We start from the raw sequence: 22,869 nt of genomic DNA on the forward strand, positions 1-22,869 counted from the left end.
AGTTCTGTACTAGCCATTAGTTTATTAAATGCATTTTCTGCTGTAGTCTCCAATTTGGAAGTCCAGAATTTTGTTTCACATCTGTATTCCACAAATAGATTTTTATCCAAGTCCGTTAGTGAAATCAGAGTAAATCAATCTGGTTGTAAATCACTCTAATTTCAAGTTCATTAATTGATATCGTCACTCAGCTCAATGGCTAACTTAGACTTCTATCAACCCAACTTTATGACTTTCTCCTAGGACTGTATCATATCATTTTTCTTACAGATGTTCATTTTATTAAAGACACATCATTAAACCTCAGAGGTTATGGCAGGCCAATTTAACTCAGTACTCAGAGATGACACTCCGCAAGGAGCTCCCAAGCTCCATCACTGAAATCAAAGGAAGTTTGATATCGACATTGGGCTTTAAAAAATTTGGCTTACTTTCATCACTCAAAACTCCACTGGTTCAGCACCTTTCAGTGACATGAAAATCAATTTTTTAAACAAATGGCTTTTACATTTCCTGAAATGCAGTAATGGCTCCACGAGACAGTACAGGAATGTGAAACATCGGCCCATGCCCGAACAGTTACACCATGGCGCTTTTTGTGACTTTACAAAATTGAAAGACTTTGGACTAGATGGGCCTTCACCACAGTTGAAGTTTGTTTCATGAACACAAAAGCGCATTTGCAAAAAACCGAACAAAAAACAAAACCGAAAAACCCCAAACAACCAACCCAACCCAAAAACACACACCACCCACAACCCTTCTGGTGCTAAAGATGAAAAATTTAAGAATAAAGACTTCTGAATCTTAATTAAAAATTAAATTCTACGGATTAGCCGCATAGAAAAGTGACATAGTATTTGAGTAGCTTCTCTTGTACTCCCATGAAATGCTCTACAGTTATATCTAACAAAGTAATAAACAAAAATCCCAAAACACTGTACGAGGTTGGGCAAGAACAGAAATTTCTGTTCACCTAATTTACAATGGTTATAAACCAGAGTTATAGCACCATGATGATTGTTTTACAGACAAAGCGTACTTCAAAAATTTCTATTTGAGGACGAACTAAAAATTCCTCTCATCTGTGCTCCGAGTGAGTTCATCACATTTTCCTAATTGGCTATATTCCAGAGGCAGTTTTTTACTTTAATATTAATTTTTCCTTAATTGCCAGAAGAGTACATCATGTATACCATCTCCTTTCTATATAAACCAAGCTGTCAGAACTTAAAATGCATTGAAACCTGGCCAAAGCGGTCTTTTATACGCCAGCTGGCATGCTCGCAAATCACAGATAAGGTCTAAACCACTAAGTGGTTATATTTAAGATGCACAAAGGAAAAAAAACCTTGCATAAACATTACAGAAAAACAAAATACAGAAAGCTGCTATTACCCCATGAAACTAGTGAGAGCTGCTTGTTGCAGCATGTACGGGGAAGAATTACACAGGGCCTCGCGCATCTGCAAAGTTGCGATCCTCTTCCCATGGGGAAGGTAAGGGACTGCAAACCATTAAAGCACTTAAAAACCATTAGGTACTTCTGTAGATTTGAAAACTATGAATAAAACCGCAAAGCAGATCGCCCAAGGACTTCAGACTCTCCAAAACTCTTTTAGACTATCCAAAGACTTGGGACTATTATCCACTGTTCTTAGCAAATGTAGTGATGTCACTTGTTTAGAGATGTTTTATTTATTGTTGTTATAAGTATTACTATTATTCTCAGTTTTTAGTCAAAGTTTGAAAATAAAAATACTTCGGACAAGTTGAGAAGCATCTTTTTGGAGACAACATTTCCTCAAAGACTGACCAAGATCCTGTAAAGAACTGTGTTTTTAGAAACATGAACCTCTACTTACTACCTGTAAAATAATAATAAAAAAATCTTCTCACAGAAAAATACTCATTATGTAACAGTATGAGACATTATTTATAGAAATGGTATTTTAACAAACATTGACTAGAATAGAAGTAAATATACTTGAAGAAATATCTTGAAAGTACAATAAAACCCCGACTAACTGTGACTGCTATTTTTTCCTACCGAAAAGACTGACTGTAGAGGATTTTTTTTAGTAACAGCCTAAATTGTATTTTCAGCACTAGAAAGAAAAAAAAAGAGGAATATCTCTGTACCCTAAGACTCTTTAAAATTATTTGAGGGTTAACAGCACCTGTACTAGCAAAACAAAAACTTGGGATTAGTAAAGTGAACTGTATTAATAAAGGCGTAGCTTAGCTTAAGTAATTTCACCTACACTGAAGCCTGCTGTTGCACAGCTTGCTATTCCGGGCAGGTATCACAGGATTTCAGTTGCGCATCCAACGCTGCCAAACGTGCTGTCGTAGGCACAGCTGGGTAACTCCTGCTGCAGGTGTGAGCCCCGAGCTGACGCACCCAGCGGGGCTGATGTCTCTCACTCCCCTGCCTCCTCGGATTCTGCGCCATGCAGCCCTCTCTAGCCTTATCCTGCTCTCCATCATCTCCCACAAAAAGGAGAGCTCCTCAAACTGACAGTTTTTACAGCAGACGAAGAGAATCTTACAGAAATAGACCGTTAATTCCAAGAAACACATCCTAAGGTGACTGGAAACAGACCTGTTTTTTTTATTTTGTGCTGCTGTAAATCAGAATAGTCAAATGCTGTTAGGAACCTTCCCTGGCCTAAAAGCATTTCCTCAGGCATACTTTTCCTGTCATGTACCCGAGAACATCTCATCACAGAGCAGCAGTAGTCGGCCTCTCTCCTGATGGCAAAATCTTCACAGCAACTTAATTTGTCTTTACAGCAAAGACGACTTAATTAAAAAAAAAAAATATATATATAAAAAAATGTTGCTGTAACATAACCCTTCTACCTAAAATGAAAATACTTGACAAAAGTTTTAATTTTTATCCTGCCATAATAGATCTTTTTTTGCAAGAATTAGTGTGTGATATGAAGATGCTATTGAAGTTCCACCGTTTACTCTATCAAACAAATACAAATACTACTTCACCCTTTAAAGAAACACACAGTTTTGCTTAGATTTCTAAGCAAAACTTCAGAACTACCTACAGCTCAATTCACCTGTGATGAAATTATCAGAACTTGTTTACATACTGCCGGACAATGTGCTGATGTGAGAAACAAAGCTGCTTTGCAATGCAATACCTCCCCCAAAAACATTTCTTTAATCCATCCAACAAGTTCCCATTCTAGAAGAGACTTCAACAGATTCATCAATTAAGGTACCAGGCGTACTGCACAATGACACGGCCTCCATCCGCAGTGGAGAACTGCGATGATTCTCATACAAATTAGAAAGGATCTGTGCATTCTTCTGCTTTTGTTTTACGAGAGGAGGAAAGAGGGGGACAAAAAGGCAATTCAAACTCTGACAAGCCTTGAGGAAACGAATGACGAGAAGGATGGACACAGAGGCAGAGCAATGTGTCATTCTGTGTGAACTGCGACAAGACCATCACGCACGTTGTTACCAATTACGTAAAACAGCATAAAATTATACCATGACTGATATTATTAGGTACTGTTGCTCCAACAGGGGCAGGGTTTCATCCACAAAGGCAAACCCAGAGTCCAGGCATACCTCATTCTTCAGTAATTAATGCTAATTTACTATTTTTAGATATATATATCCTGATGCTCTCTTTCCCTGAGAAGCCTCAACCTGAAGCTTAATCAGCTTGGTTAGGTGCAACAGTCCTCAGTTACTCTGAGTTTCCAGGGCTTCAGCTACCCCTTGACTGACAAGTCGTGCCAATGTTACGGCCTACAATAATTTACTTTCTTTACGCTGGCAATGAACCTATTAAAACTTAACGTGTACTCAAAGCTATCCACATGCTAAACGATTTATCGTCAGAAATATCATCGTACCTTGATTTTGAATTCCAGTTGGGAGTTAATTGTGTACATCATTTCTGTCCTTTCCATTTTCCGAGCGCCTTCGTTGCATAAACGCACCAGCTAGAAGTGAGACATTTATTTAACAGGTTTAATGTACTCAAGACTTGTAATACGCTCTTGTTAACTTTATAAAATGCATTTCTGAGGAAGCTTAAAATTTACAAAGGAACTGACATTTTCATGCTGGGTCACAGGCACAATGTTTTCAAGACCAGACTGAATGCAGCCCTGAGTGACGCAGTCTGATGTGATAGCCGATTCTGTCTGCCTAGAGGCTGGACTGGATGGCCTCCTGAGATCCCCCCCAACCTGGACTATCCTATCATACTATGATAATTATTTTTCTTCAGGGGAGTCCAGATGGTACAAAGGTTCAGCCAGAAGTTCTGAGTGAGAAGGGTTATAGCTCCCTGATCCAAGTTAACGATCAGCTCCAAATAAACAGCCTTCCAGACTGACAGGTCAGCGCGACATGCTACCACGTCTACTACAACACAACCAAGCCCCAACACAAGCATTACAGGACCGTCTTGTTAAACTAAGGCAAACAGTATCCTAGAAAAAGTTTCATCTCAGCTGACTTTCGGAATGCCATTTTAAAGCATGCTACAGTTTTACTGAAGCCTTCACATGGGGGTGGGGAGCACATAGAAACAGGGGGGCAAAGACCGAAAGGCGTGAAAATGCATTCCCCTCAACCTGCAACACCATGCATGGACTTCCCAACTGTCGACGGGCCTGTTCTCCTTTTATAATCAAACACTTTACACACCATAGACTGTTGCTACAGAAAAACCCAACTGTGGTGGCAGCAGTGCAGTGTTGCCGAGTTTAGGATATTTTCCTAAGTAATAGTAATTTAGGCATAAAAGCAATCCCTAGTGGCCTTTCTTAAATAAAAGAATTTAGAGTTTTTATCCTTCAGTACTCTTCCTGTTTGCATTACTTATCCATGGAAAATACCAATTTTTCCCTTAAAGTAGACAAGAATGTTCAAGGCCCAAGGTAACATCTAGTCCCAGCATGCAGAGAAAGAGATCTTTTTTTAATAAAGAATGCCCGCTACCTCACAGTTCACAACAGTCTATGATGCACTACAGTTTCTGAAATTCTGAGATCTTGGAGGTAAAAAATAGCCAGTCCTTAGATCCTTAGATTTTTCTTTTCATACCATAATGTTCTGGTTTAAAGACTTGTCTGTATTTCCAGAATATAAATATAATTACATTAAACAGATAAATTGGAATTTCCCACCAATTTTTAAAAAATTGGTTATATGGTTGCTCAGGTTCAAGTGGAAGGAAGCGGGATTTATTATACACGTAAGTGCTGTTGGAGTTTACAATCTATGCATGGAAATGGATTTGTGCTCTTCTTCCATCGTTGATTCTTGGCAAAAAAAGCATGACCACAGGAGAAGAGAACAGCTTTGAACAAGTAACTGATCTTGTTAACTCACAGTAAAAGCAGAAAGAATGCTTAAGTTTGCTTAGAAGATTCAGACTTTCTTGTCCCTACTGTCAGGACAGTGTTTGGGCTTTTTTTATAGCTATGGTCCACCATATGGCTTTCTGTTGAAATGACTGGCAGCAAACAGAATAAATTTGTCCAAGTACACAATGAAACAGGTGAACAAAATGAGTAACGAACACGAAAATTAGTTCTCAAGTGACTAACAAAAAACAAAAGCAGCCACTTCTCACAGTGGATTTTTGAAATTAAAAAAGCATGCAGTGCAATTTAGGAAGGAAAAACAGTTAACGCAGAAAAAATTCTGCATCCATATTAAACTTTGAGGAAAATACCTTGCTCACTTCCTTCAGAGCTTGCTTGCAGTTCTCGTATTTTGGTGAATCCTTAGGAGTTTTCTGACAAATAGTCTGAAATAAAATGCCAGTTACTTCAGAAGACTAAGCAGCACAGATTATAACAAACACAGAAGGTTACATACATATTAACTGAAATCAAAGAGGTGAAGTCACAGCTGTGGACCGGGATAAACACGCTGGTGGGAAACCACGTCTATCGATACTGCTCCACTCATGAAGAGCTCTCGTGCCGTTGAGAACGGGGTTCATTCTTCAGGGTTACACTGTGACCCTCTTAACTGAGGGCGTTAACGACTCTGTTCCGGGAAGTATTTACTGCAAAAGGACCCATATCTAATCTATACGATAGGAAGTTTTGGTTTTTAAACTGTAGCTATATAACACTATATACAATTTCTGTGCTAGGTTCCTTCATGGTTTCAGAATCATTTTGACCCTTTACAGTTTTTCTATTAGAATGTCTAAATATTTAATTTTGAACTGGGGGTCAGGAGCAGGGGTTACCGGTCACAGCAAACAAACAAATGCTACAGTACTTCATAATTAACAGACCAGTATCTACAACCCTGTACCTGGTGCAAGTAAGAAGATACGAAGAGACCGGAATGACCTAGGAATTGAATATGAAAGAATGCTAACATTAAAAGGACGTGGATCAAGGAAAAATAGAAAAATAACTCTGTTCTCACATCCATCAGTAAGGGAAGACGAGTAACTCTCTGCATGGGAAGAATGAGGAAAGAAATCATTGGCAAATTCCGGCAATCTTCATGGGACTCGATCCGTGACAACACCTCTTTAAATGCTGGATTTGTGGCTCTGGTGGGAAAAAGGGGGAGAGAATTAAACAGTATGTTTTGCCAAAGAATTGTGAAAGTCGCTAGATTTTAAATAAATCATGGTTTTATTATTAGGAAAGTGTGGTTTGAAGGAGTCATATCAACTAAGCCTTCGGCTTTATTTACTTAGATATGCAAGACCGATATTGACATTTAGAAACCTCAGGTTCTCCCATACATGACCGTGAGTGCAAACAGACGCATATGTAACGTACAGTGAAAGGACATCTTTGACATTGATTAATCTGTACTTATCAGTGGAAAGGGAATGTAACACATGACCACAAATAGGACTGGACTATGAAGCCAGGCATGTTTTCACTCTCAATTACCTCGAAGGAACTTGTAGGTTAAGGAAAGCTAAGCATGTAAGTACACGCTCAGTTGAAAGCCATAGGTTTTGCACCAAATACCACAGTCTACTACTCACTCCTACTACAAAGGGGGTGATTTTGCAATCATATCTTAAAATTGGTTCTTACAGTAATTTCTGCAGTGTTCGCTGCTGATAGACTTCATTGGTGCAGTACTTTACATAGGGATCAAATGTTGAAGAACTATGCTTTTCAACTATATCACTAATATCGTCAATAAAGATGTTGTTCTGATGTCTTGCTTCAAGTTCTTTAAAGAACCTGTGAAAAAAAGAAAAGAAATTACTCATTTTTACAAAAAAATAGCAGACTTCCTCTTGCAACATTTTACACTTCACCTGACACAAGCCATGACTTTTATAACCTAATGACAACTTGAATGGTTTGTGAAAGGGTTGGATCATCTCTCCGTTGGCAGAACAGTAAGGGAAAGCTTTACATGACACAAGTCAAAGGGTGGCGGCGTCACCTGGCAGAGCTCAGCATAAGCAACGCTGGCAAAGTTACTTCCCATTCTCTAGCTGCCAAAACCGAAACAGCATTACTGATCTGGTTAGACTAGAATTTCCAGAAACAGGGTTGAAAAAGAAATGAAACAACTTCAAGCACAACATTAACACATTTGCTCTTATAATAAAGGAAGTACAATACCAGAAATGTTCAATGAAATAAAGTTATGTGTGCACTGCTGAACTAAGAACAAAAACATATACAGCAGGCTGAGCTGGACAAGGTGCTCATATACCATATACTTCAATATACCACTAAAACCAAACACAGATTGGAACCAGGGAAAATGGGAACAGAAACAAAAATCCTGAGCTGACTTTTTCCCCTAGACACGCTTGTTCTAAGAACTTCCCTATTGTTCATCTTCTGTTCCATATCTGAGTCCCTTTGGGCTCTGCAAGCTTTCCACTCCTTGCACTTCTAATTTTACCAGAAAACAAAAGCCTTTATTTCCACAATGCTCATTAGAAATATCTTACTGTTTGGGGTGTAAGAGCTCACACAGATCAGCAACAGATCTATTGCAGGTCATTAGAATTGCCTACACTGACACTCTGACATCACTGCAATCCTTAAAAATCTAGAAGCTGCTGAAAATCTCTCCGATACTAGTCTTGCCTGCAGCCTTTACACAAGATGATTCACTAGAACAATCCTGAACCCCCTAGAGTAAACCAGCTAAGAAAAAATTCTCATACAGCACAGAAAAATTAAGGAAATAATTGGAACACATGATCTCACATCAAGCTGAAGTATTTTGAAACACGTTTTATTTTATTTGTGCCCTTTATTACATTTTCTCATTACTAACACTGGCTCTTCAATATCTGTCACCTTGCAGCATTTCATTTTTTTCAGTGCGCCGCCCACGTTCTCCGTAGTTTGTTTTACAAACAAACCTCAAACATGTAAGAGGAGGAGAACAGGATGAACAGAACAGGATGAACAGAACCTTATCGTACAGCTTTTAACAACACGGTTAACTAAAATAAAGACATTTTTTCAGGTGTGCTTAGAAGAAGCTGCCTGAATTGAGCGGTTTCAGATTCTCACTCGGTCAATCACAAAGTCAGAAGAATCAAGGCTGGGGTTATTTCTTGTTTTTGTTTTTTTAAAGTTCTGACACATTAACTGCAGATTGAGCTGACCGATGTTTATCGGTATTGTCATTTAATGAAAAACAGTACACTGCCTACAAATAGATATAATGCTGTCTACTGCAGTGCACAGTTTTCTCCTCACTCTTCCCCTTTAAGTGGTGCAGCAGTATTTTTTAAAAGCCTTGCCGCTTTTGGAAGGCAGAGTCCTCCAGCATCCTTCTATTCTCCACCCACCTTATTTCAATGCACAAAATATTTCAAGTTATCACTGACTTGTCTTATGCTACGTATTTGGATTTTTAGTATCAAGAACAGTACTAACTAGCAAAGCATGCTAAGTTGCTATGAGATCTCATGGACAAATACTTAAAAGTTAACAGTTGCCTGAAATTTCATTGGAGTCCAAGAAGAAAAAAAAGAAAAAAAAAAAGAGTCTCCAAGTCACACAGTCTACATTTTCTCATAAATGACAACAGATTTCAACTGCTGACCGCCATGAACTGCAGATGACTGGAATTCGCTCCTACTCTGCTCAGACATGTTTATTAGTTGGAAGAACTTCTCAGCCCGCTGCCAATTTACCTTGCTCAGGAAATTAGGAAACACAACATTTCTTCCTGCTGTATGTTACGGCATGCTGACAAGGTGTTTGACCATGCTGGGCTAGAACTTTCACTTTTAGAAATTATCTGGTGTTTCATCAATGACATCAGTCACAGTCACTGTAAGCAACAGTAAAAATCTTGGACAGTAGAATATTAAAAAAAAAAAGAAAAAAAGAGAGGAGCAGAGAGAAGCAGCATACCCAAGTCCCATCCCCCACAACACGTACTATAAGAAATATTACCTCCGGAAATCATGCATTAAAGTTTGAATCAAAGGCTGTCTTTTTTTGCATCCAATCTGCTAATTACTAATTACTATCAGTGAACCAGACACATCATAAAAACATTCAACTTAAAGTTTTAGGACGGACTCTGTCGTAACAGAATCACAGAATCACTAAGGTTGGAAAAGACCTGTCAGATCATCAAGTCCAACCACCACCCCAACCCCCCCATGCCCACTAAACCGTGTCCCGCAGTGCCACGTCCACACGGTCCTGGAACACCTCCAGCGATGGTGACTCCACCACCTCCCTGGGCAGCCTCTGCCAGTGCTTCACCACTCTCTCAGGAAAGACATTTTTCCTAATATCCAGCCTGAACCTCCCCTGGCACAACTTGAGGCCATTTCCTCTTGTCCTGTCGCTTGTCACTTGGGAGAAGAGACCAACACCCACCTCCCCACAACCCCCTTTCAGGCAGTTGTAGAGAGCGATGAGGTCTCCCCTCAGCCTCCTCCTCTCCAGACTGAACACCCCCAGCTCCCTCAGCCGCTCCTCAGCAGACTTGTGCTCCAGACCCCTCACCAGCTCCGTCGCCCTTCTCTGGACACGCTCCAGCACCTCAATGTCCTTCTTGTAGTGAGGGGCCCAAAACTGAACACAGCATTCAAGGGGCGGCCTCACCAGTGCCGATCACAGGGGCACAATCACCTCCCTAAAGTGATCCTACTGATAAAGACCAATACTGAGTGATTGAGTCATTATATTCAATTTAACCATGAATTAGTTATGCTGCGTGACTGGCTTTTTTTCCTTAATACCAGAGGTTTTTATTTAAAGCATTTGTTTCTGTTAAATCCAGAACTTTTCTGGCTAAAGTTTGACTTTCACTTAATTGGATCTAACAGCATGATAAGACAGCATTTGATTTCCCTCATCTTGCTCTTATGTTGTTTAAAACAAATATCCAATTGTAATACTCTAAAACTCCCCCTCCCCTAAAGGCCATGTGCCAAATTTAGAAATACAGGTTTAATTCATTTCCTGTTTGATCCTTTTTACAGTGCAAGACCTAGAAATACTAGAGACCACACCAACACTGGAGTTTGCCCTGTCTTTATGACAAGAGTTTCCTCCTCAAAGTTTTGGTGGCTCTGATTAAGGGTCTTCCCACATCCTTAGGCAGATCATTACGAAGCTGGCCATAACCATCAAGAACAACGTCCTAATACTCGCTCAGGCAATCTTCTTAAGCTGTTTTTTCCCTACTCATCCGTGCCGCTTCAAGCAATGACTGATACCCACAACCTTCTCAAAACCTCCAGTTAATTCAGTGGTATGAACACAAATGCGCAGTGGTACATGTACAGTGTTACAAACTATTCCATACAATTCACCTTTATAAGGCCTAAACTAGGTCTTGTTTATGACTGCAAAACTCCCATCAACATCAACAGAAGTTTGACATAAACAGATGCCATGAAAAAATACACAAAATAAATGCCCTAATATCAGTCATTATGGTCAATACTTCTCAACATTTATTTTCCGTTCACCCCTAGATAAAGATATTAACTGACCAGGACTTTCATTCTTACGAATACTGTATCTTGCTATCTAGATATTCCAAAATTAGATTGCACTGAATTAAAAAAAAAAATCTGATTAGGCAGTAAAAGAGATTTTAACTAGGCAGGCCAAATTAGGGTTAGAAAAACAATTATCTTACAGAATCAGTTATTATCTGGGAGCAAAAAGCATGTAGAATCAAACGACAGCACATAAAAGGAATATACGGAAAGATCGGAGGTACTGCAAAAATCTAAATAGATTATTTACACCAAAGGGCACTATAGAACAAAACTGATACCAAAGCCTTTCTGGCAAGTGAGAGTGGGAAGAGCAGACTTAATGGAAGATCTGCCTGAAACTGAAGTAAATGTGGAACACCAGAAGTCCCCAGACCCAGGTGATCAGCACCCAAGAGAGGTAAGAGGAGAAAAAAAATTTCTAATAAAGTTACTGTGAGATCATTTTATTCTGTTTGCAAAATGACAGAATACACGTAATAGCATTACCAGGTTGGTGAGAGGGACAGATGGTATAGTATCATTACGGTTTTGTATACAGGTTACGTGGCAGTCATAGAATTAAGGTGCTCAAACATTTATCCGACTTTTTTTTTCCTACTGCTTACAGTATTAATTTTTTATCTCCTTGTGGGTTCATGTAACTCATTGCTAACCATTCTGGACAGTGCCATTGCCTCTCTCTGTCAGATGCCACAGTCACTGAAAATATCAGTCTGTCACCATCAAAGCCATTCTGTACGTGGAAGCAAACTGCAGTCTGGCTTGTAGATCACTTATTTCAAGTTCATTATTATTATTCTTGCTTAATGTATTTGAAGTTATAATGACCTATATGTCTGTCGTAAAGAAGATTGTAATGCAGATTTAGCTTCACAGTGATGTTGCTGCTGACACATCACCACTTTCCAGTAACAGAAAAAAGCCACTGGAGTGGAAGCAAGTACAATTTAGCTTCCTCCTCTTAGAGAGAAGGGAACTGGAAAACCAATTACCAATTTCAGATAACTTCAGATAAAAGTAGTAAGAAATTCTGATTAGCCTCTCCAAATCTGAAGCTTCTGTTCCTGATGAGAAAATTAACAACTGCATCACAAATGTGGGTTTGGGTTTTTGGGGGTTTGTTTATTTTACTGGGGGGTGGGGTGGGTGGGGGAGATTTAAAAATAGTAAAAATGGGAAAAATTACAGCCCTATTTCCATAGAACTTTTATGGTGATCAGAATCCGAGCTTTCAGCAAAAGAATGGCTGAAAAGAGGGTGGTTCAAGGGAGGGACTGCATCCACAGGTGTTTGAAATGCATCAGTTTGTTACAGGAGTTACCACCACCTAAATAACGGAAAACAATACATACATACATATATATTTATAACGCCAAACGCTGCAAAGCTAACAGCCCATAAAAATACCTTTTACTAGGCAATATCCGCTGAGCGACTACAAAGCCAAACAAGAGAAAAAAAGAGACCCTGACAGCCTATTGGTTCATTCTGCAATGAACTGGAACAACCTTCAGCAAGCCTACCCACAAGTAACTGTCCTAATGGTAAGCCACTTGCCTTTTCAACTATTTAGAGCACTCTGGCAGAAATCCAGGACAAGAAAAAGGCCATGGCAACCCTGCCAATATATTCTGTTACAGCGAGATTCTTGAGATAGCGGGTAAGTGCTCATAGCATCTAGCTCAATGGTATGCATTTCAGAAAAACAAATCTTGAGTCAACCAATTAATACCCGCTGACAAATGAAGCCACAAAGAACGCACTGTGGCACTAGAAATGTAAATCTTTTTGATAAATTATGACGACATCACAACAGGAGTCTTCGTTTTAAAAACCTTTCCCATGCTGAACAAAGCAATGCTTTTTATACTACTGAGGAGGAAGAGGGTGCTTCTGCCTGTCTCCCCGAGCCTGAAGAGCTACCTACATACTCATTTGTCACAGAACAAAATGGTCTCTTGCATGACACAAACAATGAAGCTTTCTAACAACAGTGATGAGGCTATTCCCATATAAACACACTTGCTAGAACGGACAAACTAACAAACACAGCAAGCGAAGTCCTTGGAGAACGGAGGAGAAAGACCAGATGCGTACCTTGTCCCAGGCTCTACAAACCTGCAGGGTTGTCACCTGCAATTCCTAGCTTCACAATAACCAAGTGTTAGTATATGCAAGAGAACTAAGCAATCTTGATGTCTGGGAAGAAATTTTTGTTAATATAAAAATATGAACCACACAAAACCATAAATGAAGCGCTGCTTAGCCTTGAGGAAAGTGTATCAGCCAGGGAACTCTCCACCACAGTCTAGAAATAACAGTGATTTAGAGAGTGCCCAGGAAACTCTCCAGAGAAAGCCTGGAATTTGTCATTTCATTTCAAACGACAAATTCCCCCAGCAGGCTCCTGCTCCCTCCCTCTCAGAGCCCAGGGGTACCGCCGTGGGTACCACCGCCGCCACACACCTCCCGGCAGCCCTGCGCCAGAGGCAGACTGCCAGCACACCCAGGTTAATCTTTCTCACAAGGGCACCTGTGCCAAGCTGGCAACCGCCTAACTTTCATAACCAAAGGAAAGCAAGTCCGAAGTGCAAGTGTACTAATCACCACGTTACGCTGTTTTACAGCCCTGCGCAGGTGCTGTTCAGAAGGCAGAGCAGCAATGCCTGTCACGGGAAAGGCCAAGGGGCAGGAGGACACAGTGCTGTGAGAGAGGACAGGGCACAGCTTCAAGTGCCGTTGGACTTCTCTTTGTGCCATCGCAGCCACTTCAGCCTCTTTCCTACACATCTGTACAAGTTATGTGGGGCAGCAAACTGTCACACATGTTTAAAGGTAGCGACAAAGTTGCAGGTTTTGATATAGCTGCACATATAGCTGCTTTTCCTATAAAATGTATAAACAAACATCTGTATACATAATGTTCATATTGATACAGCCACATCCATAGTAGAAGTTACAGTACGACATGTAGGAGAGCAAATACCACACTTTGGCAGGCAAGATTTCCTAGGTATAAACACTGCAAGGACCAACCTTGCTGTTGTCCAGAGTAACGTGGAGCAATGCAATGTAACTCGTCTATCTGCAATGAAAGTTTTCATCTCATGAATTTGAGGTTTAAAATCTCATTTAAACAAAGCACATTGACCCAATGATACATGAGAGGAGCCAAGGGAACATGCATATATCCTGCCAGTATGACAGCCTTGCTAAACACAGATATTTCTAGACTTACTAACAACTTGGTGCCTTTTCAAAACTACACATTCTTTTTATGCAAGAAGGGCAACGGCAGTTCTCCAAAACCAGACTGACCTCTTGAAGACTTATCACTCAGTCTCAACTAAGAAAGGCTGCTTCTTCATTCCTTATCAGTCTCTGTACAAGGAAAGCAGAGACGCAAGTTCGAATAACTGTTGAACAACCATCCACTTTACTACCAAAGAAATACGCAGATAAATACAGTTTTCCTCTTCTGTGCTTCCTGCGGCAACAGTAAATCTGAGAATTGGTGAAAGATTCGTAAGCTGCTACTAGAACAAACCCTGCAAGACCCAACAACAAAGCAGGACTGCTTGAGAGGATCTGCGTGGGCAGTAATTTTCAGATGATCGTGACAGTGATGCTCTGCAGGAAAGGACACATAAACACCTACTAGATAAATAGTTTTTGGGTTACAGCTGAAGGCTTTAGAATTTTTAAAGTACTTTTGTTCTACTGTCCTTAAACACAAATCTTCACACAAATGACTCTATGCAGAAGTTAGGCCACAGAAGAAGAGCCAGAGGCTCCAAGAAGTCAGCTACGAATGCTGCTGTGGGATTTATTTTTTTTTTATTTTTTTAAAAAAAAAACAGAGACTATGTTTACATAATACGGGGATGGGTTTCAGTATAAATAAGTATTATAGCAGACAGCAGCTTCATGCCGGAGTTCTGGCAATGCCAGCTTCCACAGCTCATCCAACTTATTCATTCCTTTTCCTACCATGCTCTTTCAGGTTTTCACCACAACTGCTTGTGGGCTGACACTCGGTGAGATCTGTTCTGCTCTGACAGGGATGGGAGGGAGGTGAGAGAAAGAAAACTCTGACCAGGTTTGTTTTGTGGGTTATTTTTCAGCTACATCTCATCTGGCTGCCAGCAGGCTGAACTGAGGGAGTGATGGGGAAGGGGGAAAACCTCCAGGTACAACTAGCACCAAAACTCGACCTTTTACATCAGTGTGCAAAAAATAAAGGACACAAATAAAGAAACAAACTATGCTGGTCCTACAACAGCCCTCTACAAGAGAGAGGGCTGTTATGACTCTTTTGGTTAAACTCAGAATTTTAAGGCCGTTCATCCAGAATACGGTTTCAATCCTTGTTTCAAACAAAATTTCCTCTCAAAATGAATTATTTTTTATTTGATGCCAAAACTCTCTGTTGCTGGATAACACAAACCACCTTAAGTCACCGGTGAGGGAAGATTTGGGTTTGGGGTGGTGTTTTTTTCCTTTTAAGAAAAGAAGCTATACTGTTAACATTAAAAACAGTCATTAGAAGATAATTAGGTAGAGAAATATCAGTTCTTAGGCTAAGGACCTCAGCTAGAAAAAGAAGAAAAAGGTATCTCCAAAAGTACTTAATGATAGAAGTAAAGGAAAAACTAAACACGAAGTCCTAGACCAAGGACAAGCAAAAGAGTTTTCAAAAGTAATCTAATTACAAGAGGAAAAGTTCCAAGGAGACCTGACAGTGAGTCTCTCTGCATAAGAATCTGGGACACTGAGTTACACACTATATGCGCTGCATTTCCATGGGAAGATAAATTGAGAGTACGCAGCTTCAGAGTAATTAATTTTTCAGAAAGGGACACAAAGACAATGTATTTGTCAAAATAATTTTGGCAGTAATACAACACAAAGAATACTGAGAGGACAGCGTGCAGATGAAGTTTTGAATACAGGTATAGATAGACAAGAAAAAATTACTAGAATTCTGTAGAGAGAGGTAAAAAAAAAGGAAGATTCTAATGGCCACTATTCAAGAATACCGTTTTTGTAAATTTAAAATAGAAATTTAATTACCTTTCATCTGACAAACACTGCTAATACCATCAAGCTTCAGCAACCACAATTAAAAAAAAAAAAATCAAGAAAAATGCACACCTACAATCATGCAGTTGAGATGACGGAGCAATTGTAACTGGCTTCTCGCAGCCTTGGGGGCTTTGCCATTCCTTTTACTGAACCTTTTCCCGAGAAATATACACGTTACCACTCACTATTCCCTGACGTTTGCTGTCAGTCCAGTTCAAGTGAGATAAGGAAGTAGAATCATGTTTTGTGGGGAAGAAAAAAGAAGAACCAGAGACAGCATTACATGGGAGAGATTGCGAAGGCCTTAAGAGAAAACCAGAGAGTAACACAGACAACAGCCAAGTAGTTAAAGGTACAGCCTGTATCCTGGGTCTTTTCAGGTGAACTCAACCCTACCACAGAGGTTTACATCAACCCTACCGCAGAGGAGGGTTGAGCAGGACTGTTCTTCAATTCTCTCCTCCCCTGGCATGCAAATGCTTGAGAATAATGCAATCATATTATTTCAGGGAAGTTAGGGGGAAAAAAAATGCGTCAAAAACCACCCTGATTTACTCTAGAATAGCTCTTGAGTAAAACTCATCAAAAGAATGGGTTCCCACTATCCTTCAGGCAGTATTGCAGTTTGTAATGAGAGGACGTTCATCTCTTACTCTTGATCTTGGCCAATGGTGGTCATTTAGGTTTCGATTACGCGGTAAAAAGAGCTGATATATATAGGGTACATCTACACTGCCAAATAAAAAACCCTAAAACCCAAACAAGATATTAAATGTACTACTTCATCACGTAATCGTTCAGAAATAATCCCCTGAAGGGTCTACTCTAAGCAAAGCATGAGATAGCAGCTCCAGGGATCTGGAAAACATTGGCAAATCAGTTGCGTTGACTTTTTTAAAACAAAACAAAACAACCCGAAGTCCAGCTACATAGTGTCTATTTTAATTAGCAAAATAAGTAAACACAATCATTAACATGATCCGAAACTCTCCTTAAAAGATCGCACCAGCTAATACTATTTTAAAGGGTTTAAACTGTGTTTATGCAAAGCTTGACGAGCATTTCAAGTTCTGCTGGGTAAAACACCAGGGAGGCAGGATGCTAGAGAGAAATAAAAACATGATTACACGGTCAGCATTTAAATGACACTGCAAATGACCCCTGGGATACAGAAAATTTTCTGAAGAAATACAAGTTTTATGCAACTAATATTTAAATTTCATATATCCAGCACTGGAAAAAAAGAACCATAAAGACAGTTTAAGGTTTATGTTGGTGTTTCTTGAAGATACCATACAATCCGTTAGAGTGACAAAGCAAGGCAAGTTTATTCCGGCTTCAAGCCCCATCTGGTTTTAATAACTGACTTTAGGCTCAGGCTAAATTCATTGGTAACAGATACACAACTGCAAATGCCTTCCACCAACACTTTCTGTGCCACACGCAGCGATATTGAAGATTCTCATATGGCCTCTCCAAAAGTGATCTTTTACAACACCTCTGAGCAGGCGTGAAGGCAAAGATAAAGACGCCTGAGCAGAGACCTTGAAATCTAACATGAGCTGTATTTAATTTCACTGAGGATCGCACAAGTCAGAGACAAGCAAATTGTGAACAGATTCAGGTTTTTTTATGATCAGTTGGCATTCCTTCAGAGGGGCATCTGAAACTGAGAACGCAATGGACAGCTTGAACAGGACAGAAGGGAACGTTATGAAAAATATTTAACTTTTCTTTACTACTCTAAACCAACATTATATTAAAACACTGACTGCTCTCAGAAAGTTTTTTTAAGAGTTAAACGCATCCCCACTGGCAACCCCCCATGCAGCTCACTATCAACAGTAAATGTCTTGGGCTGAGAAACTTCCATAGGTACCGATCAAAAAAAGCGCTTCCCTGCTTTGGTCACCACTGTGACTGTGGGTGACACGTCAGAGCTACGGGAGAGGACAGCTCTGGGATCGAAGTCAGGGTTACCAAGGAGGCTGTGCAGCAGCAGTGGGAAGAACAGGCTCACGCACAGTTGAGCACACAGTGTCATCATTCTCCAGTCACCGTGGCACTGCCCGAGATCTTCCTATTGTGTCCTTCTCCTACACCTAGCAACAGCTGGCCACAGTTTAGTCTATTTACATAGCATGAAAATACACCATGAAGGCAAACAATGGAAATCTGGGTTTGGGGTATTCTTTTCAACATGTTTAAGTGAATAATTTGAAACTCAAGGCTTATTGTATTTTCTGGAAAACTAGGTATTTTCTTCAAGGGCACTTTTTGTATAGGTAATTGCCAGTTATTTACTAAATTAAGTATTATACAATGCATATAATAATTTCTAAACTGGTTTTAAAAAAAAACCACATTCTTTCTCTTAAGTTCTGTTCACCCAAGAAAATGAGCAAATGGAAGTATGATTCTGTTCAGATTTGTTGTTCCTGAGTATTGAAGTCATACATCTAATCTTGTCTCCAGTAAGGAAGCTAAATTATAAAAGAATAATCACTGGGTCAGGAATGCAAGTACCAACTGCGCATTATTTTAAAGTTACTGCCTACCAACGCTGCTAGTCATTTGCAAAGAAACAGTGCAGGTCACCCCAGAGAGTTTTTTCAGCTGCCAGAAGAACCCTCTAAACAATTCCTAGATGTTACAGCCAAAGAGTTCAGCAATGAGCACTGATGTCAGAACAAACCATGAAGGAAGCAATCTGAGGAAGCACAAGGCTAAATGCACTGTCCCAAGTCATCAATATGACACAAATCCATAAATGTGTTCTGTGGGCACCTAAAATTTAAAGAAAAAAACCCAGTATTTTGGACTCAGAGCTCTACAATACATCCTCCAGAACGCCTGGAATCACCTGACAATCAAAAAGGTCCCATCAGCAGTAAAAGCAGACTATGCAGCAAGGCTGGGAGAAAGGCAAAAACCACAAATGGTAAATTTAGCAGTGCTTTGCAACACCTCGAAAACCCAAGCATCACATATGGTCTGAGTGCTCACCAGCACCTGCAGTGGGTCAGGGCAACACACCAGCTTCTGCACAGAGCCACAGGTGCCTCACATCCTGCTTCCAGATCATTTGGGAGGGTTTTTCTTCCTCTTGTTCCCATTTCTCTGTCCACCGTATCCAACATAATCACTCAGCCTTACCGATAAGAAGCGACCTATCTGCTACATCATGTCCAGTGTGAACAACCTTCTTTGAAAGAGCACAGAAGTTCTCCCCCAGGTCACACCTCAGTGTCACTTAACCAACAGGGTAACTACGCTCAGCTGGATGCCCTCAAGACATTACTCAGCTTTCTTCAAAAAATTGCTAACAGCAAGAACTGTGATAAAATACAGAACACAGACTAGGACCATCAGTCTAGACCAAACAGGAAAAAAGGATGTTAATGACGTGTATCACTATCTTACCTGGAAATCAAATTGGTGATCTATAACTTCTGAATAATTCTCTTTCATTATAGTTCACCTGAATCACCCAGGGTTTACTCACAGTACCTGAATTTTTATTTTTACTTTTTTTATTATATGTGGGTTTTGGTGGGATTTTTTTTGTAATCTTCCAAAGAAACTGAGCAACAGAACCCTGCATTCTCTAAAAGTAATGTTTTTAATGCCTAGTTAACTGATTCAATACACACACTTCTTAAATGAACACTAGGACTGTATTTTCCTACGGAAAAAGATGAAGGTGCATAGTATAAAAGATTTTGGAAAGAGGTCAAACATGAACCTAATTTACAAAAAAGTGCTATGAGAACGTTATCTGGTTCCTAACATATATTTACACATACAAAATTAAATCAAGATGCTCAGACAAGATGTTAACCTACCTCACAAACCCACACGGGCTTCTCTACCAAAATCAAGACACAGAGTTGAAAACAGGCAGAACCTGTCAAAATATGTTTTGTTCGTGTCTTTGTCTGCTAATGCTAATCTTCTGATACTCCACAAGCTTTTTGCCTTTTGCTGCCCTAATGGCAGAGAGAAACAAAATGCTAGAGCTTTCCTTTCTCCTATAAATTTGGCGATTTGACCTGTCAGACCAATTGTTCTTCAAGATGTTTTACTGATTTCCCTGTAAGTCCTCTTTCCCAAGACAGGCTCTTGGGAAACTGACCTCTTTTGCACCACATACCCAGACTGGAGAGAGTTCTTCTGACTAGTGAGATTGATTGTGCAGTATTCTCAGACTGCACAAGGTTTTCTTTCTGAATAAGCCAGCCTATGGCATCCCCATCAGCTTACATGTCAGTGTGCCAGCTCCCACTGACTCGGGATGCAATTTGTGTGATTTTGTGTTCTATCAGTCATGAACTCCCGTATTACACATAGAGGCAAACACACAGTAAGAGACTTAAGCTTTCTGAAGCCACCTTACAAGATGTTTTCATAAACAAAACGCATTGTATGCTGCACAAATTATTCAGATCAACTCTGCTTTATTAGAGACATTCCAATGAGCTCCCAAAGGCAGAGACGGTCTTTGCTGTCTGTATTCTGCTTCTAACAAAGGCAGCTTTGTTCCATCAGAAATGGCCTTGTTATGCACCAGAAGCCTATCTTGGTGTTTCTGGAGAGTTTCCATTAAACATGTTCTAAGTCAAAGTTCCTAGATATAAGCTTTAAGCAATTTTGACTAAAGATAGTATTTTTATCAGTTCACGTTCTTTAGCTCACCAAACTTGTCTGAGCAACCAAAACCACTGATAACTACACTTATACACACATACTCAGATTTTATATTTTTAAGTAAAGGAAAGGCTGCTTAAAATACAGCATAATAGGACAGATGCTCAATTTTATTACAATTTCGTACAAAAGGATGGATTTTGCTACCTTGAATGATCTTGAAAATGGGAAGTGATAGTTTGGAGATACCGAGAAAGAGACTTCTGTTTTAAAATCACTTCCATTATTTACACAAATGTGGTTGTAGAAAGCCAGCACAAAGTTTTGTTACAGTTTAACAGTATTGCATAACTCAAGAAACAAAGTATGTTTTCATTTAAGTTTAAAAAGGAGTTACAAATTCTGGGTTTACTCCAAGTTATAAAAAACCAAGTTCTTAAACCATTAGACTTTCCAGACAAGAAAGAATAAGATTGTAATTTTAGGCTAGTGTGGTATTTTTCCATTCTTTCTTTTTTTTTTCCTCCCCTCCCACTTCCTTTGAAGACTATTAATCAAAAGGCTTGTAAGAATTCCCCTAAAAATATTGCTCTCCCCATCCCCATCTCTGCTTTAAATATTTTAAGTGATAAATTTAAGAGTGGGGTTTAATGATTTGGAAGGCTTATTCCACACAGGGAAAAAACCAAACACACACCTATTCACACAGCTATACTAGTACGGTCAGCTGTGTCTTACAGAAACAATCCAAAGGAGGGGCAAAGTCTGCAGGCTAATTAAACCTTTGATTTCTATTAAGCTATCTAAAAAAGATGGCAATTACCCCCTAATACATGATGGTGGTCCTGTGACACCAACATTTGACTAGCAAAAAAGGCGCTCATGATTCTTTACTTTTACAATTCACATTTCATGTAAGGAGAAGCCTTTAAGTACTATTCCTTGAAAATAAGGACTTTGATAACCTGCGCTCCCTGACAACACTGCTGTCATACAACTCTCATTCCTGTGGTGGCTGTGGATTCAGAAAATACCCAGCTTCTGGAGATGATCTCCATTATAAGAGAGAGAAACAACAGGGAACAGGGGGATGGAGAACTGAAGGTATACCAAGTAAATCCAAATGTACACCTATTATATAGCTCTTAAATTAGGTTTGCACTTGACACAATCCATTAGACTCTTTCACATCTATGGTCCATGGAACAACATCTTACTATGGCATAAAGTTCAGAAGACATGAAGTCAAACTGCTGCACAAAAGATGTAAAACCCACAGACTTTGTGGGGCTTCAGAGAAACAGAAGCCAAGAAAGGACATTACCATAACTGGGAACATGAAACTTGAGAAGTTCCACAAAGATAATGCGGGTTTAATGCTAAAGAATTCAGAACATCACAATTTTGACAAGAAGGAAACAAAGGGGATAAAAGAAAAGGGAAGAAAAAAAGCTGAAAAGTGGGAAGGACTGACTCCACAATATTCCTAGCCTGACAGATCCCTTACCCACCCATTAGCCCCATTTATGAAACAAGGCTAATATTTTTCTGTTCCACAGGTAAAGAGAGATACATTTAAAGTTGTACAGTGCTATGGTTAAGATCAATCAGTATCTTAACTAGGCCATGTGCATCCTTTAGCCGTTGTGCTTGATTTTAAACTGGAAATAAGGCATAAGAAAAGAAGCATAGACGTTTTTATTTTTTAGTTAGGTAGACCACAGTAATTCACAGAATCACTACGGTTGGAAAAGACCTGTCAGATCATCAGGTCCAACCACCAACCCAACCCCACCATGCCCACTAAACCATGTCCCACAATGCCACGTCCATATGTTCCTTGAACACCTTCAGTGATGGTGACTCCACCTGCTGATATAGCTATTAACTAGGCTAGGATAATGAACAAATTATAACAAAGCAAAGCCTCACTAAACAACTTTTTGAAATAGTTTGAAGTATTCATAACCCTGAAGTGCACTGTAAATGCACATACATATGCATGTCCCGTATTAAATAAAGCTGGCAGTAATTATCAGCAATCATAAACCAGATTTTTCAGCATTTGTATCATGTAAGATCTGCCAGCATTTCCTTTTCATTAGGTGCTATTTGCAGTGTGTCCGTTTTTCTTGTTACTGACTTTGTAC

At 39.6% G+C, this 22,869-nt stretch overlaps 1 protein-coding gene across 1 annotated transcript in view; it reads right to left on the reverse strand.

Annotated features, from left to right (window-relative positions):
- Window positions 1-22,869, reverse strand: part of ARHGEF26 (Rho guanine nucleotide exchange factor 26) — a 59,291-nt gene that overhangs the window by 19,770 nt on the left and 16,652 nt on the right. The window contains exons 7-10 of the mRNA XM_059822882.1: window positions 7,068-7,220; window positions 6,436-6,565; window positions 5,723-5,797; window positions 3,888-3,977 (exon numbers count right to left, since the gene is read on the reverse strand). Of these exons, the coding sequence (XP_059678865.1) occupies window positions 3,888-3,977; window positions 5,723-5,797; window positions 6,436-6,565; window positions 7,068-7,220 (448 nt within the window). The remainder of the gene's footprint in view (window positions 1-3,887; window positions 3,978-5,722; window positions 5,798-6,435; window positions 6,566-7,067; window positions 7,221-22,869) is intronic.

Source organism: Gavia stellata, chromosome 11 (assembly GCF_030936135.1).
Source record: "Gavia stellata isolate bGavSte3 chromosome 11, bGavSte3.hap2, whole genome shotgun sequence".
Taxonomy (NCBI): Eukaryota; Metazoa; Chordata; class Aves; order Gaviiformes; family Gaviidae; genus Gavia; species Gavia stellata.